General features: G+C 58.1%; 4 protein-coding genes across 7 annotated transcripts; 1 reads left to right on the top strand and 3 right to left on the bottom strand.

Moving 5' to 3' along the window:
• The first annotated feature begins 2451 nt into the window (after positions 1-2451).
• Positions 2452-12393, top strand: PGGHG (protein-glucosylgalactosylhydroxylysine glucosidase). 4 transcript variants are annotated; one of them, XR_004060773.1, is made up of 15 exons: positions 2452-2676; positions 3515-3802; positions 4204-4414; positions 4931-5366; positions 5571-5690; positions 5923-6054; positions 6330-6441; positions 7222-7294; positions 7650-7786; positions 8020-8153; positions 8317-8412; positions 8535-8632; positions 11329-11540; positions 11625-11753; positions 11899-12393. XR_004060773.1 is itself a non-coding variant. In XM_030949498.1 (14 exons), exons 2-14 carry the CDS (start codon positions 3550-3552, stop codon positions 11687-11689), a joined length of 2079 nt encoding a protein of 692 aa, XP_030805358.1. In that variant the 5' UTR covers positions 2452-2676; positions 3543-3549; the 3' UTR covers positions 11690-12393. The 4 variants fall into 4 exon arrangements, 2 of the variants coding, with proteins under 2 accessions (XP_030805358.1, XP_030805357.1); XR_004060772.1 differs by having other exon boundaries at positions 11894-12393; XM_030949498.1 differs by having other exon boundaries at positions 3543-3802; positions 11625-12393.
• Positions 12394-13287: 894 nt separating this feature from the next.
• LOC115904153 (interferon-induced transmembrane protein 5-like) lies at positions 13288-14660 on the bottom strand. Its single transcript, XM_030949332.1, has 2 exons — positions 14504-14660; positions 13288-13687 (listed from the first exon to the last, which is right to left on the bottom strand). Exons 1-2 carry the CDS (start codon positions 14651-14653, stop codon positions 13469-13471), a joined length of 369 nt encoding a protein of 122 aa, XP_030805192.1. The 5' UTR covers positions 14654-14660; the 3' UTR covers positions 13288-13468.
• An 859-nt stretch (positions 14661-15519) lies between these two features.
• Positions 15520-17178, bottom strand: LOC115904155 (dispanin subfamily A member 2b-like). Its single transcript, XM_030949335.1, has 2 exons — positions 16871-17178; positions 15520-16252 (listed from the first exon to the last, which is right to left on the bottom strand). The coding sequence occupies exons 1-2, from the start codon at positions 17048-17050 to the stop codon at positions 16094-16096; spliced, it is 339 nt and encodes a 112-aa protein (XP_030805195.1). The 5' UTR covers positions 17051-17178; the 3' UTR covers positions 15520-16093.
• Positions 17179-19595: 2417 nt separating this feature from the next.
• LOC115904154 (interferon-induced transmembrane protein 1-like) lies at positions 19596-21115 on the bottom strand. Its single transcript, XM_030949333.1, has 2 exons — positions 20457-21115; positions 19596-20057 (listed from the first exon to the last, which is right to left on the bottom strand). Exons 1-2 carry the CDS (start codon positions 20661-20663, stop codon positions 19896-19898), a joined length of 369 nt encoding a protein of 122 aa, XP_030805193.1. The 5' UTR covers positions 20664-21115; the 3' UTR covers positions 19596-19895.
• Between the last annotated feature and the right edge of the window lie 106 nt (positions 21116-21221).

The following is a 21221-nucleotide window of genomic DNA, read 5'->3' as shown; positions in this document are numbered from 1 at the left end:
GGGCGCAGCTCTGGTTCCTTCCCTACAGGATGGAGCAAACCCAGTGAGCCCTTGTTGGATGCAAAGGTGGATTTTAATGAGCAGGTTCAGGGGATTCCATCCCGGCGAGGCTCTGTCCCGAGGCCTCTTCCCTTGGGATGCTCTCAGCAGGGATCAGGCTGCTCCTGCCACTCCTCACTCGGGCCTGCTCCTGTAGTTGTAGATGTTGCTCAGGACCCAGGCTGTGGGCAGCAGGAAGGACGAGAACATCAGGCTGAGGGCCACAGCTTGTTCCTGAGGGGGACAAGGAGCAGGAATCAGTGACACGGCTGTGCCACGGCCATGGGGAACAGGGCTCCCGGGATGGCTGCCCTGCTGCCATCCAACACCATGCCCAGCTTGCTTCCCTGTGCTCTTCCCAGCCCTTGGCACCTGCCCTGGGGCTCGGGAGGGAGCTGTGGGGAGCAGAGCTGTTCCCACTGGTAGTGGATGGAGCTGGTGCACTCCAGGTTTGTTCCTCTGGGACACTGGAGCAGTGCATGACCTTGAGGCTGTGGCTGGGGCCTGCAGTGTTTCTGACTTTCAGGTGACTTTGGGATGGGAATTGCTGCTAGCAGCAGCCCCTCATTTCCCCAGTGCAGCCAGGACAGCATTAACCTCCCACACTGGCACCTTCCTTTGATTTATTTGCCTGGAAAAAGCCTCTCCAGGCTCCTGCAGCTCCTTTCTTGAAGACCTTGGAAAGGCAGCAGAGGGAAAACCCAAAATAAAGGGGTGGAGGAGGAATCAGGCAGGATTTTGGTGGAAAGCTCCTTTTTCCCAGCTTGTTTCACCTGGCCTTGGAGGGTCTGGTTTGGGGGGGACTGTCAGAGGGACCTTGGGCTCTGCGGTGACAGCAGTTCCTGTCCCATGGGGACTGTCCCAGGATAGGGGGGCAGGGTCTGGATCTGGCCCTGAGGGACCACCAGTGTCACTGCTGCCCTTTGCCCTGGGCTGCAGGGGCCCCCCAAACCTCAAAGGTTAAAAAGGGGCTGAAAGGACAAAACCAAACCAGAAGCAGGAGCTGGGGGGAGCAGGGCATGGACACCGTGGGGGTGTGGGCTGGAACCTGAGGGCTCATTCCTTCTTTTCCTCCCCCTCCCCTTTTGCTTCCACCCCCTCCCAAAACAATTTGGCCCTGACCCAGAGGGTTTGGGCCCCTCCATGTGGGCTGTTGCCACGTTTTCAGCCCCCCAGAATACTCACACCATGAGAGAGCGGGTGCTCGGGGGGGTGGGAGCGGAGCTGTGCCCGGGGGACCTGGCTGATCCGGAGTGCAGCTGCCAGGAGCTGGGAGCCCCTCTGGAAACCCCTCATGGCGCTCTCAGGGTGATCCTGCTGCTCCTCCTCGCTCTGCAGCTGCCCAGCTTGTCACTGTCACTGCTGCCACCACCCCCCTGCCACTCCTTGGCACAGCTCCAGGGCCACAGGGAGGGACAGCCTGGCACAGCCAGGTTTGCCCAAGTTGCTCTCTGCCTAATTTTTCTACCCTTAATTGGTTTTGGATTTTTTTCTTCTTAGCACTGCCCAGGACTCTGAGACCAAAAACTGTCCCCAGCCAGCACAGGGGGACACTGAGATGCTCTGCTGGAGAGCAGAGACTTCCTCTTGGAGGGGCCTTTTCCCTTAGAGCAAAACTCTTCCTTTGGAGCAGAACTCTCTCCTTGGACCTCCTTTTGTGGGTTTTTATAAACTTTGTAAGGCTCAAAGCACCATTCAGTGAGAAAGGGCTCACTGGAAAGGGCTATTTCCAAATTCCTGTGATAAAGGGAAGGAAGTGGGGTGCGTGCCACTGGGATCAGCTGGGGAAGGAACTGCTTGTCCCTGTGTGCTGGTGGCTGCTGGAGGGGGATTCCAGTGCCCCAGAACCCCTATGGATGCCCAGGGGATGGATATTCCTGCCCTTGCCATGGACTCAGCCTGTGCTGGAATCAGCAGCTGGTTGTGAGGCACAAACCAAAGGGGAAATGGATCCTGCTGGGGCCCAGCTGGGGTTAGACCCTGGAATAGCAAAGGAGTAGAGCTGGGAGCAAGTGTTGCTGCTCTGGCTTGGGATGCCCCAGGGCATCCCTGGGGCATTGGCAGCTGCACGACTGACCCAGCCAGGCTCCAGGGGGCTTTGCCATGGATTTACAGTGCAGAACAGATGTGTTATGCCAATCCTGTAAGTGCTGGATCCCGGGGAGCACCGGAGGCTGCAGCTCGCCCTGGATCCCTGACCCACCAGGACGGGACCAGCTGGAAGGGGCTGGGAAAAACATGCGCCAAAGTCCAGGTGGAATTTTTGTCCTCCCTGGAAACAGGCGAGGGGAAGGGTCAGAGTGTGGCTGGGGGCACGGGAGGTCAGTGGGGTGTGCTGCTAACCCGGCGCTCTGCCAGCGGCTTTGGGATCACAACTCATCTGACTCGGTTTTCCTCTTTCAGTTCCTCCTTCCCAGGCACAGGGCAGCCCCAGGAGTGCTGTGCTCCCTCCGCGGGCACTCAGCTCAGCTGGACAAACACCTGCGTGTCCAGGATCATTTTTCCAACTATTTCTTTTTAAGGAGACGAGGGGAAAAAAGCTATTTCCTTCCTTCTTTCTCGGTTGGGCAACTTCCGTCCTTCGCTGGAGCAGCCTCTCTCCGCCTGCACAGGCTCAGCCCGGCCTCGGGACAGAAGGCAAGACCCACCTCCTCCCTCCCGCACCCTGGGGCTTGGGCTGGGTCGGGATTTTTCACTTTCCCGAAGGCAGGATTTTCCTCCCAGCTCAGCCTCGGTGAGGAAACCGAGCTGAGCTTGGGCGTTCCTGCATCCGGCTGCTGTCAGGAAGGGATCTGGGGGCTGGGCACCCTCCTTGCCCCTGTGTCACCCCGGCTGGATTGCCAGCTCCGCTCAGAGTCTCTCCGAGCCTCATTCCGTCATTCCTGTGTTTTTCCTGTGCCCGGCATTGCCAGGAGCCAGCTGCAGCTGCCTTTTGTCAGGGGCTGCTTGTGCATGTCTGTATCTGTACATGTCTTTAGTCTGTAATGATATATATGTTTGTACATGACACATAAATATAGTTTTATGTGTAAATCAGTGAGATAGAAACGTCCTGCCCCAGGACGGTGAGCTGGAGATGCGGGAGTGAGGGGGAACAGAGGGGCTGCAGTGAGATGACAGAGGGGGAAGTATCAGGAACTTTTCAAAGTGTCACGGAACAGCTTTGGGAGGAAGAGGAGGCCAGTTGGGGAAGGTGGCTGTGTGTGTTGGGAGAAACTGGTGCAACCCCATCCCAGCAGCAGAAGAGGAAGAGGGAGGAGGCTGACAAGTGATGAAGCCCGTGAGCTTCATCCTTCATCCGTCAGGATTGGGACAGCTGGAGATGGGGTGAGGGAGCGGAGGGGATGCACCCCGGGGCAGGGAGGAAGCTGGGATGGGGGAAAACCACTGGAGGTGACCAGAGGGGACACTAAAAGGGGCAGAGACCGCTGGTGGCAGGCGCAGGGGTGACAGGGAGCCGACTTTGTCCCCTCAGCTCTCATCCCATCCCTGCGGCTCCGCAGGTGGGCTATGGCCGATGGCGAGGGCGACCCCGGCGTGTTCACGGCCACGGCCCTGCCCGGGGACCCGCGGCTGCTGCCCACGGTGACCAACGCCTTCCTGGGCACCCGCGTGTTCCGCGACATCCTGCACGCCGCCGGCGTGTACAGCGGCGCCGCGGGGGACACGCACCGCGCCGATGTCCCCAGCCCGCTGGGGCTGCGCATGGCAGCGCCCGGAGCCCGCAGCCCCGCCCAGAGCTTCACCCTCAACACCTGGACAGGTGAGCAGGGAGCCGCACCTCCCCCGGGGCTCTGCCGGGCTCGGTTCTCTCTGCTTCTGCTGCCTCTTGTGCTCAGTCGCATCTTCCATCTCCTTGTTCTCTGTTCGCCTCGGGGTGCTGCTCCTCTGCAACAAGCAGATAATCCCCCTTTTGTGTGGGAATAAGTGATTTTCAGGCTCTAGCTCTATCCCTGCTGGGGCCAGGCTCGGCACACACTCTTTAATCATGTTTGATGGCACAGACCATCCCTCAGCAGCTTGCCCAGGCTCGCTGTCACTGGTGTTGTCCAGTCCACAACTGGATCTGATCCCGGGAAAAGCAATTCCTTGGCCAGTAGGAACCAGTAGATAGGGCAGGATGCAAGTGTTTCCAAAGGCTGGTGGCTCTGGCTGTGCTTGCAGGGACCTTCAGCCACACGATTCAGACCCCTGGCTACAGGGCCACCCACCAGCTGTACGCCCACCACTCCCTGGTGCACCTGATGGCCTCCAGTGTCACCATCCAGCGCTTGGATGGCTCCACACATCCCATCACCATCCAGCTCCAGAGCCTGTTCGTGCCACAGAGCCAGGACCTGCACCTGAGGCCAGGCCCAGACTTCCAAGGAGCACAGTGAGTGTGGGGAATGAGGGTCCCTGCCCTGAGTTCACCTTTTGTGGACTGTGGCACAGTGCCCTGCTCTCCCCTGGGAATAAACTGCAGATGTAAGGCTGGAGTGGGGCTGGAATAGTGAGGGCTGTGGGGCTGGACTGGTGAGGGGTGTGGGGTTGGAATGGTGAGGCTGGAATGGTGAGGGACATGGGGCTGGAATGGTGAAGGGTGTGGAGGCTTCTCACACCTGCTTGATCCTGGCAGGTGTATAAAAAAACCACTGAAATGAAGCACAGAAACATTTGTATTACTTGCAACTCCAGAATTATCCCTCGCTCTGATGTGTGAGGGCGGTGAAGGTGAGGGAGGCTAGATGTGGTTCCAAAGAAGGAAAACAGGAGATTTGTAGGAGGTGACCTCTACAACAGGATTCCTGGGACCAGGGACCGTTTGTGACAGTTTCCCACTGCCAGAGGGTAGGGTTAGATGGGGTATTGGGAAGAAGCACCTTCCTCAATTGCTTCCTGTCTCCCACAGCTACATCTACGGGCAGACGCTGGTTCCGGAGGTGGAGGGGGGCCCCCGTCCCACTGTCCACATGCTGTGGACCCCCATCCCGCAGTGGCTGACGCTGGGCGGGGAGGAGCGGGAGCGCTGCTGGCAGTTCCTGACGGCGGTGGCCGGGAGCGAGGAGGAGGCGAAGCGCAGCTACAGCGCGGGGCTGTCCCTGGCGGCCGCGGGCTCCCTGCACCGCTCCCACGTCCGCGCCTGGGCCGCGCTGCGCCGGGGCTGCTCCGTGGAGCTGGACGGGCCCCTGGCCCTGCGCCAGGCGCTCCACGGCTGCCTGTACTACCTGCTGAGCGCCCTCCCGCCCCGGGACAGCCCCGGAGTCCCCTTCCACGGCATCAGCCCCGGCGGCTTGTCCAACGGCACCCGCGGTGAGGACTACTGGGGACACGTCTTCTGGGACCAGGTGAGGCGGCCGTGCTGACCTGAGGGCTTGGCAGGCGAGCGGGATGGAGCAGACTCCATCCTTCCATGGGGATGGAGCAGGCTGTCCTTCAGTAGGGATGGACAAGACTCCATCCTCATCAGGACGAGGGTGTACTTGAAGGGCGGAGCTGGCGGGAGCATTTGGATGCTTCCCCGCAGCCAATCCCGCCGCGCGGCCCCGCAGGACACCTGGATGTTCCCGAATATCCTGCTGCTGCATCCCGGGGCGGCCCGCGCCATCCTGCAGTACCGCATCCGCACGCTGGAGGGCGCCAGGCGCAACGCGCGGGACCAGGGCTACGAGGTGCGACAGGGACACCGGGCGGGGGTGGCACCTGCCCCCGTGCCCAGGGGACACCGGGCGGGGGTGGCACCAGTTCCCGTCCCCAGGGGACACCGGGCGGGGGTGGCACCAGTTCCCGTCCCCAGGGCAGTCCCAGGCTGGGGTGGCACCAGTCCCTATCCCCAGGGCAGTCCCGGGCTGTTTCAGCGGGTGCAGCACAGGGCGATGTGCTCATGGATGCCTTCTCTGGCAGGGCGCGAAGTTCCCGTGGGAGAGCGCAGCCACTGGCCGGGAGGTGTGTCCTGAGGAGATCTACGGAGCCCAGGAAATCCACATCACCGGGGATGTCGTGATGGCCTTCGAGCAGTATTACTGCACCACGCAGGTAAAGGGACGGTGCTCTACCTGATGGCCCGGTGGCAGGACATCTGGACACTGTCACTGTCCCTTCCCTGAGGAATTCTTCTCTCTCTGCTCCGCAGGCTCCCTCCTGCAGCCCTGCCTGCTCTGTCCTTGCTCCTGTGGGTATCTCAGCATCCTGTTGGCTCAAACCAGGCCAGTCTTTCCTCCTGATCCCTCCATCTCCTCAGAGCTCCTCTCCATCCTCCTGCTGACTTTGGGTCTGGTGGAGTCTCCCTCATGCCCCTGTCTTTCCCTCAGGACCTGAAGCTGTTCCGGGAGGACGGGGGCTGGGAGCTGGTGGAAGCCGTGGCTCGGTACTGGTGCAGCAGGATGGTGTGGAGTGAGGAGGAGCAGCTCTACCACATCAGAGGTACCTCTGCCATGGGAATGGGGTGGAAAGCAGAGGCTTGGAGCCACCTGGTCTAAAATCAGTTTAAAGGACTAAGGACAATTTATTGTTTAAATAAACATCAGTATCAGAGGCCGTGAGATTTTGAGACGGCAAGAAGTCAGCCATAGCTCAAGATAGTCAAAAGTTCTTTGTTACAAGGCAATGTATAACTTTACAAGACAATGTATAACTTTACAAGACAATGTATAACTTTCTAATCCAATGGACTGTCGCTACAGAGTATGTTTTGCTTTTCTAACCTGTTACCTTTGCTTACTGTTACTGCAGTGTGGATACTTTTAACCAACAGGCTGTTATTTTATGTACACACACACCCCCCCCTATTGTAACATCTAAACTCTTAGCTTATTCTATACAGTTACAATCCTACCTCATAAACCCTTCACCATCTTAGCAATAGTTTCTCACTTACTTAAGGCTTATTCTTACTTATAACTGTAGAAGCATAAGTTTATGATTTTTCTACTTAATGTCTGCATACTTTATTTTTACATCAATCCAAGCTCCTTCCAAGGCTGCAAATTAAACTTTCCTGCATCTGCGGAAGTTTCTATCTTTCCATTTCCCACAGAGCACCGTGCATGTTCTCCACTGGGCATCCCACTGGGACTGTGTGGGATCCTGCCAGCAGGATCCAGATGGGCAGCAGGGTCCCCTTCCCCAGCTGTGTCCCCGAGGAGGGGCCCAGAGCAGCCCTGGGTGTGCTGGGGTGCTGAGTGTCCCCTGCTGTCCCCGCAGGTGTCATGCCCCCAGACGAGTACCACAGCCAGGTGGATAACTCTGCTTACACCAACGCCGTGGCCCGGCGCAGGTAATGTTTGGAATCTCACCTGGGAGCCTGGCCTGGCTCCCTGCTCTCTGCAGTCACAGGAAGGGTGGGGGCTCCCCTGGCTCCTCCGACCTGTTCAGTGCCCACGTGGGGCTGGGAGGGATCTCCATCCACAGCAGGGCTGCTCCCTTGGCATTCCATGGGGTGTCTGTGCTGTTGGCCAGCTGGAGACACCCACAGCCAGGGAAAGGATCTCCCAGCTCCATGATGGAACCCCTGGCTCAATCTCTGCCCCTTGTTCTTCCACAGCAGCTTTCACTTGCAGCTCCCTCTGTCCTCTCTCTCCTCTCACCAGCCCCCATCCCTGACATAAAACCTTGTTCCTCCTTCTTTCCAGCTTAAATTTTGCTGCTGACTTGGCTCGGGACCTGCTGCTCCCAGTGCCAGAGGAGTGGGAGGACCGTGCCAGGAAAATCAAAGTGCCCTTTGATGAGGAGAGGAAATATCACCCTGAGTACGATGGCTACAGCCCAGGTGAGCAGGGAGGCAGTGGCAGCAGCCCATGGAGGTGGCTCAGCCCATGGATCACATTTTCAATCCTGGAAGGATCAGAATTCCATTGGGAATGGCAGAAGAAGGGTCCCTGCTGTTGCTGCAGTGCAACAAGTTGGGCTAGGGGAGGTTTTCCTTCCTCACTGGATTGTTTCTTATTAGTGGGCTCAAAAACTTGGGAAATTTGGGAACTGTCTGAGCAGCCCTGTCCCCAGGTGAGCCGGTGAAACAGGCAGATGTAGTCCTGCTGGGGTTCCCACTGATGCATCCCATGAGTGCCGAGGTGCGGAGGAATGACCTGGAGATGTATGAGCCCGTCACCGACCCGGCTGGGCCAGCCATGACCTGGGTGAGGAGAGGGCAGAGCCCAGCCTGGGACTCGCCCCTGGGAGTGGGGGCTCCATCCAAGGCACAGTGCAGAGCTGGGATGTGCCCTGGAACGGCTCACTCTGGATGGAGGGGTCGGGAGGTGGTGCTGCGCCACCGCGCTGTCACCGTTCCCCCTCCGGCAGAGCATGTTTGCCGTGGGCTGGCTGGAGCTGAAGGAGCTGCAGAGAGCCTGGAGCCAGCTGGAAAAGTGCTTCAGCAACATCACAGAGCCTTTCAAGGTGAGTGGAGGGGCTGCAGATCCCTCCTGCTCCCAGGCAGGTGGCACTGGGATTGAAATCTACAGAACTGCCTGGAGCATCCCAAATCAACTCCTGCATCATCTCTGTCTCCTGCTGGTCAGGTCTGGGTGGAGAACTCGGATGGGTCGGGAGCTGTGAACTTCCTGACAGGGATGGGTGGATTCCTGCAGGTCGTCCTCTTCGGCTTCACGGGGTTCAGGTGAGACCTGTTGTGTCACTTTTAACTCCCAAGCAACCACTTGTCCCTTAAAATGTCCCTGTTTGGCTGGAGCAAGGTTGGGAACAGGTAAGAGGCTCGTGACAGGTCACATTTGGGAAGCAAAATGCCATTCCCTAAGCCTGTTCTCTTGTCTTGGTTTGGAAAGATAGGTGCCTGCCAAGAAAGGCAGGAGCCTCCCCTGAAATGGAAAATGTAAACACCCTCCCCCCTCCAAATTGCTATAAATTTTAAATTAAGGGACTCTCAGGCAAAAAATATAGGAGCAGGAAAACAGTTCTTTAATAGGGAAGAAAATAAAAATATAAAACAACAAATGCAGTAAACTAAAACAACACTGACAAAGTGGGAATACAACCTGACACCCTGTGGGTCAGGGTGTTGGTAGCAGTCCCATTGGAATTGTGGCTGCAGCCCTCCTGGACTGTCAGGTGTGGTTCTGCTGGAACTGGGATCCTGTAGAAAAGGATGTAGTCTCCCTCTGAAGATCCAGTGGAAGAAGAGGCAGATGTTCCTCTGGGAAAATCCAATGGGGAAGCCGTACTGGGGTTCCAGAATCTCCAGATTATATCTCCAGTGGGAGTGCTTGGCTCTCCCCTCTGGGCAGAGCATCTCCCAATGGGATGCTGTAGTTCTTATCAGCCATGCAGTGGCACTCAATAGCTGTTATCAGCAGATGTCTCCTCGGAGTGGTTATGGAAGAGATAAGGAAAACTGCCCACTGAACAGAAGACAACTGCCATACAGATGGTAAATAGAATACAATTTGCTCGATAATCCAGGACATCTCTGCTTCAGCAGCAGCATCCTCCTGTCTCCTTTGGATGTGATGAGGAAACATCTCCTGCAGCCTCCCTGGGGCCTCCCTGCTCACACGGGGAGCCTCCCTGGAGCAAAGTGCTGAGCAGGCATCGCCCCAGCTTTAAATATCCTGGGAAAACATGGAGCTGTTCATGTAATTTCAGAGTCATGGTGGTTTCCAGAGCTGCTGTCTCTTCAGCCTATTCCTGGTTTAATTGGAGCTGGATTGAGCCTTTTGATTCCCAGTGAAAACTCCCAGCCCTAACTATGTGTTTTCACTCCATGTGTGTGGCCAGAGCTGCTGGGAAACCCGCCCCATGCCTTGGCAGAGCTGGGTGTGAGCTGCCCTATTCCCAGCTGGAAAAGCCACCCATTCCCCATTCCCTGGTGGAGCTGGGTGTGAGCTGCCCTATTCCCAGCTGTAAATCTGGCCTTTGGCCAAGCTGGGAGGTCTCCAGGTGCCCAGAGTGTGCTGGGTCAGGGCCCTTGTGGCACAGGCTCAAGCCACAGCTTTGTGGCTCTGGCCAAATTCCAGAGGTGGTGGTGACATTGTGCAACCACAGTCCTGCCTTTTCCTCCATAGGACGTGGATCCTGTGCAGTGCTGGGGCTCCCCAGACCCCCAAATCTCCCCTGAGCCCCCTCCAGCCCCTGAAGCCCTCTCAGCCTTCTGGAGCTGCTGGTGGGGAGCTCTGGTGTGCCAGGACTTGGGCCGGGGACAAGAGGGGCCGTTGTTTTTCCTCACCCAAAGCCAACGCCCACACAGGCAGCTTGGCCTTGGCTCAGGGCTGGAGAGAGAGTTGGGATGTTTGTTCCATTGTTTCTGGGGATGGAGCACTGCTGGGATACAGAGCAGACAGGGTCAACTGATGAGGCAATTAAAAGATGGTTTATTTATTGCAAAATCAGTCTCACGGAAGGCTGAGACCTACATTCAGTGCCATCGCATCGGAAGCCGTTTTAATTTTAGTTACAATGTCTTTTATATATTTCTTATCATATATTTCTTACCGTATCTTATATATTCCTTAATCAGCTACTTCTACAAAGCTCTCTAGGATGTTCATAACCCAGTCATTAATTTGCTATCATTGCTACAAATGACAGCAAATTGCTGGAAATCATTGCTACATTTTGCAGGATTCTGATGCAATGTGCTTCTTTTTATCCAACCATACAACTCCCCAGACACTTATTGCTGCATCTTCTACTTTTTGCCAGCTCTTTAACAAATTCTACTGCTAGACTTTAAAATTTTCTCCTATCTCACTTAACATATTTATTCACTTCCATGAGGCATATTTCTGCTTGCTTAAAACATATTTCCGCTGGAGCTACAAATCTTAATTCTTTGTGTCTGTTTCACTTTTCTAAACCTTCAAGCCTCTTCTCCAAGGCCTTGGGTCAAGCACTGCATCCCTCTCTGTCTCTGAGCCTTGGGAGCTCTCTGTGCCTGTGTTTCCTGCTGAGCTCCCAGCCCTCCATCCCGTGGGAATGGGAGCTGAGCTGGGTGTGTGAGGGTTCCCTGCCCTGAGAGCAGGAGCAGGGCATTCCCCAAGCTCTGCCAGCGCAGCTGCTGCTGGAGCCAAGCTCTGAGATGGAACTGGGCTGAGTTTTTCAAATATGAAATCTGGAAAGCCCAGGCCCCAGCTGTGGAACTGGGCTGGGACAGGAATGCCTTGGGAATCACAGCCCCAGCAGCTCCTCCCCAGGTGCTCCCTCAGCGTGCCTGGGATCCTTGGATGCCCTGAGGAGCCTCCCAGACCCCTCTGGTGTGCGTGAGGTGGTGATGCCTGGAGAGGTGGCTGCTCCCTGACCCCAAGCTGGGCTCCTCTGTGGTTCCTGCTGTTCCCTCCCTGACTGCTCCTGCCTTTCCAGGATCAAGAGGTCCAGCCTCCTCTTCGATCCCGCCTTTCCCGAGGGTATCACCAAGCTGAAACTCTCCAGCATCTCCTACTTGGGCAACAGGCTGGAGGTGACCATCACCAGGGAGGAGATGAGGATGGAAGTGGCTGAGGCCTCGAGGGAGCCTCCAGCCTCTCCCCTGGAAGCTGTGCTGGAGTCAGGACATCGCTTTCCCCTGAGGGAGGGTACGGCAGCCCTGCCTGCATCTGCTCCCTGAAAATTTGGGGAGAAACTATTCCCGTACCTCACACAGAGCTTTTCTGTTGCAGGGCAGAGTGTGTCCTTCCCCACAGCGCCTGGATGGATCCAGAGGTTACCCAGCAGGACCCCCTGAACCCTGCCTGATCCGGGTGCTGCCCTCTGGAGCAGCGGATCCGGGATGTTCGTGCAGGGGGAAGGTAACAGTGGGTGGAAAGGGAGGAGCCCTTTGCCCCCCCAGGACTGTGTGTGCCCCCTGTCCTTGTGGCCCCAGGGGTCAGGGGCTGGAGCTGTCACCACGGCTGAGCCCCCCACGTCCCTCCACACATCTCTTACTCAGCACAGGAGAGGAAACCAAGCCTGAAAATGACCCTTTCAAACGTGTTTGCTGAACGCCCAGGAGCTGTTTATGCTCTCAACGTGTTGGTGTTTGTAAAGGAAGCCCATTCCTGACTCCAGGATCCTGACTCCAGCTCCTCCAGCATGTCCTGCCCTGCTCCTCGCCTTCCCCATGTGCTGCTCCGTGGGCTCAAAGGGCTGTGGAGGCTCAGCCGGTGCTGTTTCGCCAGATGAACGATGTTTTGGCACTAAGTATTACTCCAAAATATGCAGCAGAAAGCCTTTTAACCCCGTGTGGGCAGCACACAGCTCCACTCCTGTTATTTGGTGTGTAACATCCCTCGCATATTTTTAAACCCTTATCTACATTATTCCCACTCTTTTCAAGCACTTCTGGAGTTAAATCCTTCCTCACTTGGCATCTGAAGGGCTGCAGGAAGCCTGGACACCAGAGATCTGTTGTATTATCCTGTCAGATGGTGGCAAGAGCAGCCTGAGCAGCCTCGGGGTGAGCACAGAGCTGCTGTAGGTTTGCTCTGGGACACGGTTTTTGGTGTCCCACGAATCCCAAGGAATTCCCGTGCCTGCACAGGGTGGGCTCGGTGCTCCCAGCCCCTGGCTCTGGGCTGCACAGCCTCCTCCCCTCCCCACCCTCCCTGTCCCGGTCCTGGCTGGGATCCAGGGAATGCCGGGGGCGTTCCCTGCCCCGAGGGGTCTGTCCTGGCCAAGCCAACCCCAGGAATCTCGGCCCGGTTTATAAAAAGCCCGCGGCTGCTCCGTGCCCCGAGGCATCTGGGAATGCTTAGGGCTGGAGCAGGGACTTTCCCGCTGCCCTGTAATTACTCGGGTCCTGCTCCAGCCTCATCAGAGCCGCCAGCCCCTAATTAGCGGCAGCTCTCGGCACGACAAAGGGACCGTGCTGTCCCCAGCCCTGCGCACTGCGCCGGGACTGGGCTTTGGATGGGGCTGGGATGCAGCCCCGCTCTGAGCCAGGGCTAGTTGGCACTCAAGGGGGTTCAACCTCAAAAAAGGGGCCCTTTATCCCAAAATGAGCCGTCTCCAGCCCAGGCACAGAGAGCAGGGAGCATTGGAAGTGCTTCCCAACTCCCCCCTGTCCTGGCTAGGGATGTCAGTGTTGCTGCAATGAGTTTGCAGGTCTCAGCTCCATTTGGGGTGGGGAGGGGACACCCCGTTTGCTTCACCCTGCCCCCACGAGGCCCAGGAGCATCTCTGCTCCCTCCCCTCCTCACTCCTGGGGCCAAAGGTGGCCCTAAAGGCTGTGGTGTCTCCTGGCTGCCAGGAGCCCCATCAGAGCCAAAAATCCCAATTTATGTTTTCCCTTTAGCACCCCCCTGCCCCTTCCCACAGGCAGAAACTCGCACTGTGTGAAGCGTTTAATGATTTAAATAGCAACCACGGAAACTGGGGCTCCACACGGGATAACGGGAGGTAAAAAATCCCACAGGATAACCAAAAATAACGGGGCTTGGGGAGTGGGGTGGCAGGCAGGGGTGTGGTGGCTTTTTGGAGGTGCCACCAGTGATGCAGAGGAGGTGCCACCAGCCCTCGCCCTGGGTCACTGGTCCTCGTCGTCGCTGCCGCTGAACTGGTAGGTGAAGAAGCCCACGGACTCCTGGGCCAGCTTGGAGAGGTGGATGACCCCGGTGACAATGAGGGCCCCGAGCAGCAGGGGCAGCACCACGCTGCCTGCCGTGGCCAGGGCGTTGTAGCACCGCGCCTTGGAGCTGAAGTGCCGAGCAGCTTCCACGTCCCCGGACACTTTCCTGTCCCGAGCCTGCAGCAGCCGAGGAGAGATCCTTCCCTCAGCCCCTTCCAAAGCCCTTTCCCAAAGCCCCTTCCCTCAGCCCTTTCCCAAAGCCCCTTCCCACGGCCCCTTCCCTCAGCCCCTTTGGAGAGATCCTTCCCACAGCCCTTCCTACAGCCCCTTCCCAAAGCCCCTTCCTGCTCCAGGGCTTTGTTCCCCTTGCAACCCACAATCCATCCATCCATGCATCCATCCATGCATCCATCCATCCATCCATCCATCCATCCATCCATCCATCCATCCATCCATCCATCCATCCATCCATCCATCCATCCATCCATCCCAGGCTCCCCTCCAGCCCTGCATTCTTTCCCACTTGTCTTTTCCTTCCTGCTTCATCCAGAGCCTCTCTGGCTCCAGCCTCTGCCTGTCCCCATTTTTCTGTCCCAGTCTAGCCCAGCTGGAGATGAGATTTTCCCTCCCACTTCCTCTGGAGCCTCTCTGACCCCAGTCCCTGCTTGTTCCCATTTTTCCACAGCTGGAGCTGCTCCTGCCAGGGGGGTGGTGGTGAAATCACGGCCCCCATGGCATGTTTTAGGACCAAGCAGCTGCTCCTCGGGTGCTGGGCAGGGGGCTGTGGTTACCCGCGGCTGTCCCACAGCCTCTGGAGTCAGTGGCAGGAAAAGCAGGGAGGATTCACCAGCGGCAGGTGCCGCCGCCTGTGGAGAGCTGGGATCTGCCCTCCCCAGCCCCTCCGGGACGTTTCCCAAGCGCTCGCTGCCTCCTTGGGCATCCCTCCCATCCCTCCCGGAGCCCCCGAGCGCTCCGGTGCTGCCGGGGCCGTACCTTGACGGCGAAGGCGAGCGCCACGAAGCCCAGGCAGCAGAAGTTCATGTAGAGGGTGTTGAAGATGGCCCAGACCAGGTGGTCTCGGGGCGCGGGGGCGGCGGGGGGCGACCCCCGCTTGGGGGGCGGCCGTTCCTCCCGCGGGTCCATGATGGGCACGGAGAGAGAGCTCCGGCGGCCCGCGCCCCTTTTATATCCCTGCTCCGCTAAATATAAACCTGGGAAATTACAGCCCTCAGGGATGCGGTTGTCCCACAGGCCGGGCCGGGATGGCGAGCCCAGCCTTCCTCCCGGGATGAGGAGCACGGGCGGCTCCGGCCCCGCAGGAGGGGCTCGGCGAGGCGGAGCCCGGGAGCTGCGCGGCGCTGGCTGGCACGGGTACCTCCAACCCCACCCTCCAGGTGAGCTGGGCACGGCTGACCCCCCTCGGCAGCACTTTTGGGCTCTGGGATGCGTGGAATGGGAAGTTCGTGTGCAAAGGTGGAAGAGCCGCACCCACGGGGCTGCAGGGTGGGGGGCGTGGGCAGCCAGGACACGCGGAGGGGCTTTAATTTCCTTTTCCTGCCATCTCCAAAGTGGAAAACACGTTTACTGTCTTGTGAAAATTTAAAGAGTTTAATAAAGGATAGTAGGAGATAAGGAATGTAGAGTAAAGATTACGGCTGGGTGTGCCTTGGTGCTCAGTGAAGAGCGCACTGTTATCTTTGGAGACACTTAAACACTTTTTTCTACTATCAGCCTGTTGTATATTTATAGACTCGGATGTATAGTAAACTTTTTTCTTGAACTAGTTTGCATATTTTAAGAATTGCTTACTATGACTCTTTTTTGGTTTTACTTTTTTAGAGTATGTGTATTTTTTGGTTGTGGCTTTAGGGTTTTTTATTATTATTTTTAGTTTTGGTTTGGCCCACAGTGTCTCTAGATGGTGAGGGGTGATAGTTGGTATATCTGTAAGCAGGTGTCTTTTTTATTTGTTTATTGGATGTTATCTCATTTAAGCAGGCATTTTAACAGAAGCATGCTTATCTTAGCTGTTTTACTGCTATGTCCAAGCTTAATTAACAACAGAAATAAAAACTATATCTTTATAGCAAAGTTACTTTAACACTACACATATAAAATCTATTTTAACATTTGCGAAAAGCCAATATTACAATATGTATCTATAACATCCCAGATGTCGGGAAGAAACTTCCCTGGGATTTGGGCTGGAAGCGCCCTGCTCCGCGGCAGGATGGAGGCAGGGAGAGGAGCAGGAGGGGGACGCCACAAAGATGCCCGAGGACTCTCTGCGATGTCCCGCGGTGAAGGAGGTGACAGCGAGGGGACGAACTCCATTGGTGGCAGCGGTGACCGACAGGTGTGTCACAGATGCCAGGAAGAGCGTGAGCAGAGCCAAGGGGGGGAGTGGGGGGCTGTCCCCTGTCCCCCACGCCCCAGCCTGGCCGCCCCGTCCCCTCCCCTCCCGCGGCCGTGCGGGGACAGCGAGGGCACCGCGGTCACTCCCTGCGCCCCCGCGCCCCGAGCGGGCACATTTCGGAGGCAGGAGGAGCGGGGGAGCACCCCGCGGGTGGGGCCGGGCGCTGGTCAGGTGTCCCTGAATCTGGCCATGATGGTGGCGGCGATGACGATGAAGATCACCCAGACCACGGCGACCACCACGGAGCACACGATGTTCGCCACCCTGGCGCGGTGGCTGTGGCGCCGCGCACCCTCCAGGTCCCCCGACAGCTTACAGTCACGGGCCTGGGGGCAAACGGGTGGCTCGGGGTGTGTGGGGCACCGACTGGGGGGCCAAACCCCCCGGGGTGGCCGCGAGGTTGTGCTGCGACCCCGGGGACGTGTGTGTCACCCGGGGCACGGGGCGAGGCCAGCGGGCGCTGCCCCGCCGTGCCGGCACTCGGGGGGGACACGGCTTTGGGGGTCCCGGGGTGGGCACACGGCTTTGGGGGTCCCGGGGTGGGCACACGGCTTTGGGGGTCCCCGGGAGGGCACACGGCTTTGGGGGTCCCGGGGGGGGCTGGCATCGGGGATGGGAGACCAGAGTGGGGGTTTGGGATGGGAGAGGGGATCTGGGGATCCGGGATGGGAGAGGCGTTTGGAGGGAGGTGGGCAGGGGGAGAGGAGCGGGGGGTGTCAGGGAGGGCTGGGGGATCCCCGGGTGAGGGGAAGGTCCGGGTCGGGCTGGGTCGGGGGTCCGGAGCAGGGGAGGGAGCCGGGACACGTCGGGGGTCCCGCGCCGGGCTCGGTCGGGGGAGGGAAGGCCTGGGAGGGGCTGGCTGGGGGTCAGTCTGGGTGGGGGTCCCGGGGCCGATCAGGGCTTGATCCGCGGCGCCTGGCGGGGGTCCCCGGCCCCTCCCTCACCTTGACGGAGTAGACGAGCGCGGGGAAGCCGCAGCAGCCCAGCGCGCACCACAGCAGCACATTGAACACCGACCAGAGCACGTAGTCCCGGGGCTGCGGCTCGGAGCAGGGGCCGGGGGCGGCCGCCCCCCACCCGGAGGACTGCAGTGGGATGGACACGTCCGCCTGCCTGGGCTCCATGACAGGGAATGAACGCCTGGAACGGGAACGGAGCTCGCTCAGGGCGGGGGACCGGCCCCGCACCGCCCCGCAGAGGGAGGGGGGGCACGGCCCTCTGGGACCCCCAGCCCACGCAGTCTGGGGGTGCAGGGCAGCTCTGGGGACCCTGGGGGGCTGAAAGGGAGAACCCTGAGGGCTCCGAAGGGACTGGAGGGGAGGGTTGGGGAGGTTTGAAATGATACAAATTTTAATTTTTTAAATGTAACATTAATCAGGAGTTTGTTCGCCTGTGCCAAGGAGGAGGGGAAATCAAGTTTTTCTTCGAAAGATTCTGTTCATCGGGAGAGGGCCGATGATCTGAACATGCACAGATTGGGAGTTGCCATAAGAGCATTAGAGAACATTAGCGAATATTAGCGACCATTAGCGACCATTAACCAACATCACCTCCCTGTCTGGGAAATGAATCCTCGAGAGAACCGAAAAATGAGGTTTGAAGGTGAAGGTATCAAGAACTGATGGGAGATCTAATACTAAGAATTGTAATTCTTAAGTGTAATTCTTAAGTGTCATTTAAGACTGCTGAACGGGAATTTCTTTGGCTTTTTGTCTATACAGACATGGGAAACACCAGGTAAGGAACTCGGTGTGGATGGGAATGTTTTCCATGACACGTCCTGGCCAGGACAAAGTAATGCTTCATTCTCTGTCACTACACACATCGTGCTGGAGGGTTTTTACTCTCCTCCCGAGTTTCAGCAGCAGGTGGGCTGCGGGGAGCTGTCCATGGCAGCCTGGAGCGGTCACGGGAAGGAGGCTTTGCTGGTGACAATTTTGGGGTGTGAAAGGGTCAACTTTTTCCAGCTCGGCCTGTGTGGGGCTGCCCTTTAGATTTGTGCCGGAAACTGCTGATAAAAACAGGGAGAAGGAGGAAATGGGGATCTTGGAGTAATGGCCTTTGTTGGCCTGAGTTCCCATTGGCTGTGCTGGTTTTGGGCAGGCCAAGCCTGGGGCCGGGCAGGCAGCAGATTCCTTTTGCAGCAAGGAGCCCGTGTTTTCCGGGAAAAAAGCAGAGCAGAAAATGATTCACCGGAGGCTCCGTGCCAGGGATCCTGCAACAAATATCCACTGTGTTTGTGAGTGGGATTTCTGACATCTTACGAGTGGTGTCTTGGCAGGAGCCCCATGTTCGTGGGGAGAGGGAAAATCGCGCTTTTGTTCCCCTCCTTGTGGGGCCCCAGCCCCCAGGAGCGGGCCCTGCCGGGGGCGAGGAGTGCAGAGGGGAAGGGGGAGCCAGGCCAGCTGCAGAGCTGAGCCTCTGCCACAGGGGCTGGGGCCAGGGCTTCCCACGTCCCCTCCGGGGTCACTCCTCCGGGCAGTGACACGTGTGGCAGCCCCGAGGCGCGAGGATCCCGCCCTGCCAGCCTGTGACAGGGGGCCCTGGTGCTCGGTGTGGCTCCCTCTGGGCACAGTTCCCTCCCCTGCGGGATGAGGAGGGAATCTGGAGCACCAAGGCGAGGGAGCTGCCGGGCTGGGGTGAGTTGATAGTGAAGGTGAAGGATGAGCGTGCCAGCCGGGCGAGACACGGAATTCATCCCCTGCTTCCTGCTGCGGGCAGATGGGCAGCTGTGCCCAGGCAAACCGGGCTCCAGGCAAGTGGCATGGGGGCTGTGAGCATCCCACAGCAGGATCCCAGCTCCCCTGGCTGCAGGGGGAGATGGGCAACCCAGCCCCGGCAGGGTGATTGGGGATGGAGCAGCAGAACCCACTGGCCCTTTCCCTCTGGGAGCCTCTCCAGCCCTGCTCTATCGCATTCCAGCTCATCCTACTCAAGCCCTTTGCACATCCTGTCCCCCCAAAGCCACCTTGCTGCCTGAGGGCTGGTGAGGATGGGGTGCTCCTGGTGGCACCCAGCAGGGATCAGGTTCCACCCTCACCCTCGCTGTGAGCCTTCCAAGAGCTTGCCTCCCCTTGCAGATGCAGCATCCCGGTTCAGGGTGCCTGGGGTGTCCCCTGAGCAGTGTTTCTGTGGTGGGGGACACTTCCCACCTCCCTCGGGTGTCACTGACACATTTTATGAAACTCCTTTTGCTAGGATTTTTCTCCTGAGAAGCCTCAGAAAAGAAATGTAAACAATAATGATCTGCTGCTGTGAAATGTGGCAGGTGCACCTTGGATTGGTCTCACGTTTATTGTTTCTACTTGATGACCTATCAGGTCCAGCTGTGTTGTGTCTCTGGTCAGTCACAAGATTTTGTTGTCATTCCTTTCCTTGCTAACCTTCTGATGTCTCCTTTCTCTTTCTTTAGTATAGCTTTAGTATATCATCTTTAAAAAATATAATATATATCATAAAATAATAAATCACCCTTCTGAAACACAGAGGCAAGATTCTCATCTCTCCCCTGGTCCTGGGGACCCCCAAACACCACCTCTCCCGGGCACACCCCACGGGCTGACCCTGTTTCTCATCCTGCCAAGCTGCTGCAGAACAAACCCCAAACCATATCCTCAATGATACGAAACCAAGACACGGCAAAAGTGAAAGAAACTTTTATTTCAGGGGAGCAGGGTTTCTCTGAACCAGGTGCTTCTCCTCAGAATTGTTTTGAGGCAGCTGGGGCTCCAAGCAGGTTGTGGCAGGGTTGGGGTGCACATCTGCTCTCTGAGGAGCCATGTCCAGCCAGGGCAGCTTCCACAAAAGCTCCGAGTGGGGAGGGACAGGACAGGAGAGCAGCAGGCTCCGGGTGAGGCACGTGGATTGTCGTGGATTGTCGTGGATTGTGGCTGCAGCCCCGGGGAGGGAAGCACAGCCCGCGGCAAGGAGGGCAGGCACTTAAGCGGGGCTGTACCGGTACCCCCCGTACTAGTGGGGCCTGAAGGCCCCGGCTAAGACCAGGGAGACGAAGACAATGACGAGGACGACGATGACCATGTTGATCACCAGGGCCGTGATGTTCAGGTACTTGGCCGTGGAGCCGTAGCTCAGGGCCCCGCTGTAGTCACCGAGCACTTTGCGGTCCCTGGACTGGGGGCAGGCAGAGGCAGAGTCAGGGGCAGTGGGGTGGGGGCGTCCCGGGAGGCTCAGAGCTGTGAGAGAGGTCCTGGAAACTCCAGACCGGGCTGAACCCTCCCCAAAACACCGGGGGTACCCTGACGTGCCCACTGCCCTCCCTGCCCCAAAGCCCTGCAGAACTCGCAGCCGGGACTCTGTGGGGTCAGTCCCCATAAAGAGGCGACTCTGTGGGGTCCCTGGGGCACCCTCTGGTCTGGGGTTTGTGGGGTCCGTGGGTCACCCGGCACCGGGAGCTCAGTGGGGTCCACGCGGCATCCCGGGCTGGGGGTGCGGTTGGTGTCCCTGAGGTCCGGGACTCGGTGGGTGTCCCCGGGGCCGCCCCCACCCGCGGTGTCCCCCCGAGCTCCCCACCTTGACGGAGAAGACGAACGCCAGGAGGCCGAGGCAGCAGAAGTTGCCGTACAGGGTGGTGAACAGGGACCACACCAGGTGGTCCCGCGGCGGCGGCGGCGGCTGCGGCTGCTGCGTCTCCTCCACCGTCACCGTGGTGCTCCGAACCATCTCCTCCATGCTGACCTCGGTCGGCAGCACCTCGTAGGGCGGAAGCGGCTTCTGCATGTCTCGGGCTCGGGGACAGCTGTGGTGGCACCTGGGCACGCGTGGTGTTCCGGGAGGTGGAGGCGCCGCGGGGCGGGTGCAGCGCCGGCTGTTTCGTTTCCTCGAGATTTCGGATGGAGCGGGAATAGACCGCCCCTCCGGACACCCCTGTAAGGGCACAGGAGACTCCTCCTCGGCGCCGGGGAAACCCCGGGCCCCTTTTCCTCGTTGCTGGCTTAATCTCTCTCTTTGCTCATTTCCCCGCTTCTTTTGTTGCCCCTTTATTGCCAGTTTCCTTCCTTGTCTCCACCTTTATCTGTTCTTTGCCCACTTTTTGCTTCACCGTTTTCTTTCCCTTTTCTTTCTTTGTCACTTTTTTGCCCCCATCCTACCTTCATCCTTTATTCCATTCTTCCCCCCTTCTTTTTTTTTTTTGGCCACCTGTGTTGTCCCTTTCTTCCCTTTTCCCGCTTTGTCCCTTCTTTGCCTGCTTCTTTCCTTACCTTGTTCTTTCCTCACCCTTTCTTTTTTCCCCTCACTTTTCTCCCTTTCTTTGCCCCCTTCATTTCCCCTTTTCTC

Source organism: Camarhynchus parvulus, chromosome 5 (assembly GCF_901933205.1).
Source record: "Camarhynchus parvulus chromosome 5, STF_HiC, whole genome shotgun sequence".
Taxonomy (NCBI): domain Eukaryota; kingdom Metazoa; phylum Chordata; class Aves; order Passeriformes; family Thraupidae; genus Camarhynchus; species Camarhynchus parvulus.
This window is presented reverse-complemented; position numbering and strand designations above follow the sequence as displayed.

Coding starts and splice junctions, on each gene's coding strand:
- PGGHG (XM_030949498.1), top strand. CDS start 3,550: ATGGCCGATGGCGAGGGCGACCCCGGCGTGTTCACGGCCACGGCCCTG. Junction 3,803..4,203: donor CACCCTCAACACCTGGACAG/GTGAGCAGGGAG, acceptor CTGTGCTTGCAG/GGACCTTCAGCCACACGATT. Junction 4,415..4,930: donor CCAGACTTCCAAGGAGCACA/GTGAGTGTGGGG, acceptor TGTCTCCCACAG/CTACATCTACGGGCAGACGC.
- LOC115904153 (XM_030949332.1), bottom strand. CDS start 14,653: ATGGACCCGCGGGAGGAACGGCCGCCCCCCAAGCGGGGGTCGCCCCCC. Junction 13,688..14,503: donor CGCTCGCCTTCGCCGTCAAG/GTACGGCCCCGG, acceptor CGGCTGCTGCAG/GCTCGGGACAGGAAAGTGTC.
- LOC115904155 (XM_030949335.1), bottom strand. CDS start 17,050: ATGGAGCCCAGGCAGGCGGACGTGTCCATCCCACTGCAGTCCTCCGGG. Junction 16,253..16,870: donor CGCTCGTCTACTCCGTCAAG/GTGAGGGAGGGG, acceptor GTTTGCCCCCAG/GCCCGTGACTGTAAGCTGTC.
- LOC115904154 (XM_030949333.1), bottom strand. CDS start 20,663: ATGCAGAAGCCGCTTCCGCCCTACGAGGTGCTGCCGACCGAGGTCAGC. Junction 20,058..20,456: donor CGTTCGTCTTCTCCGTCAAG/GTGGGGAGCTCG, acceptor GCCTGCCCCCAG/TCCAGGGACCGCAAAGTGCT.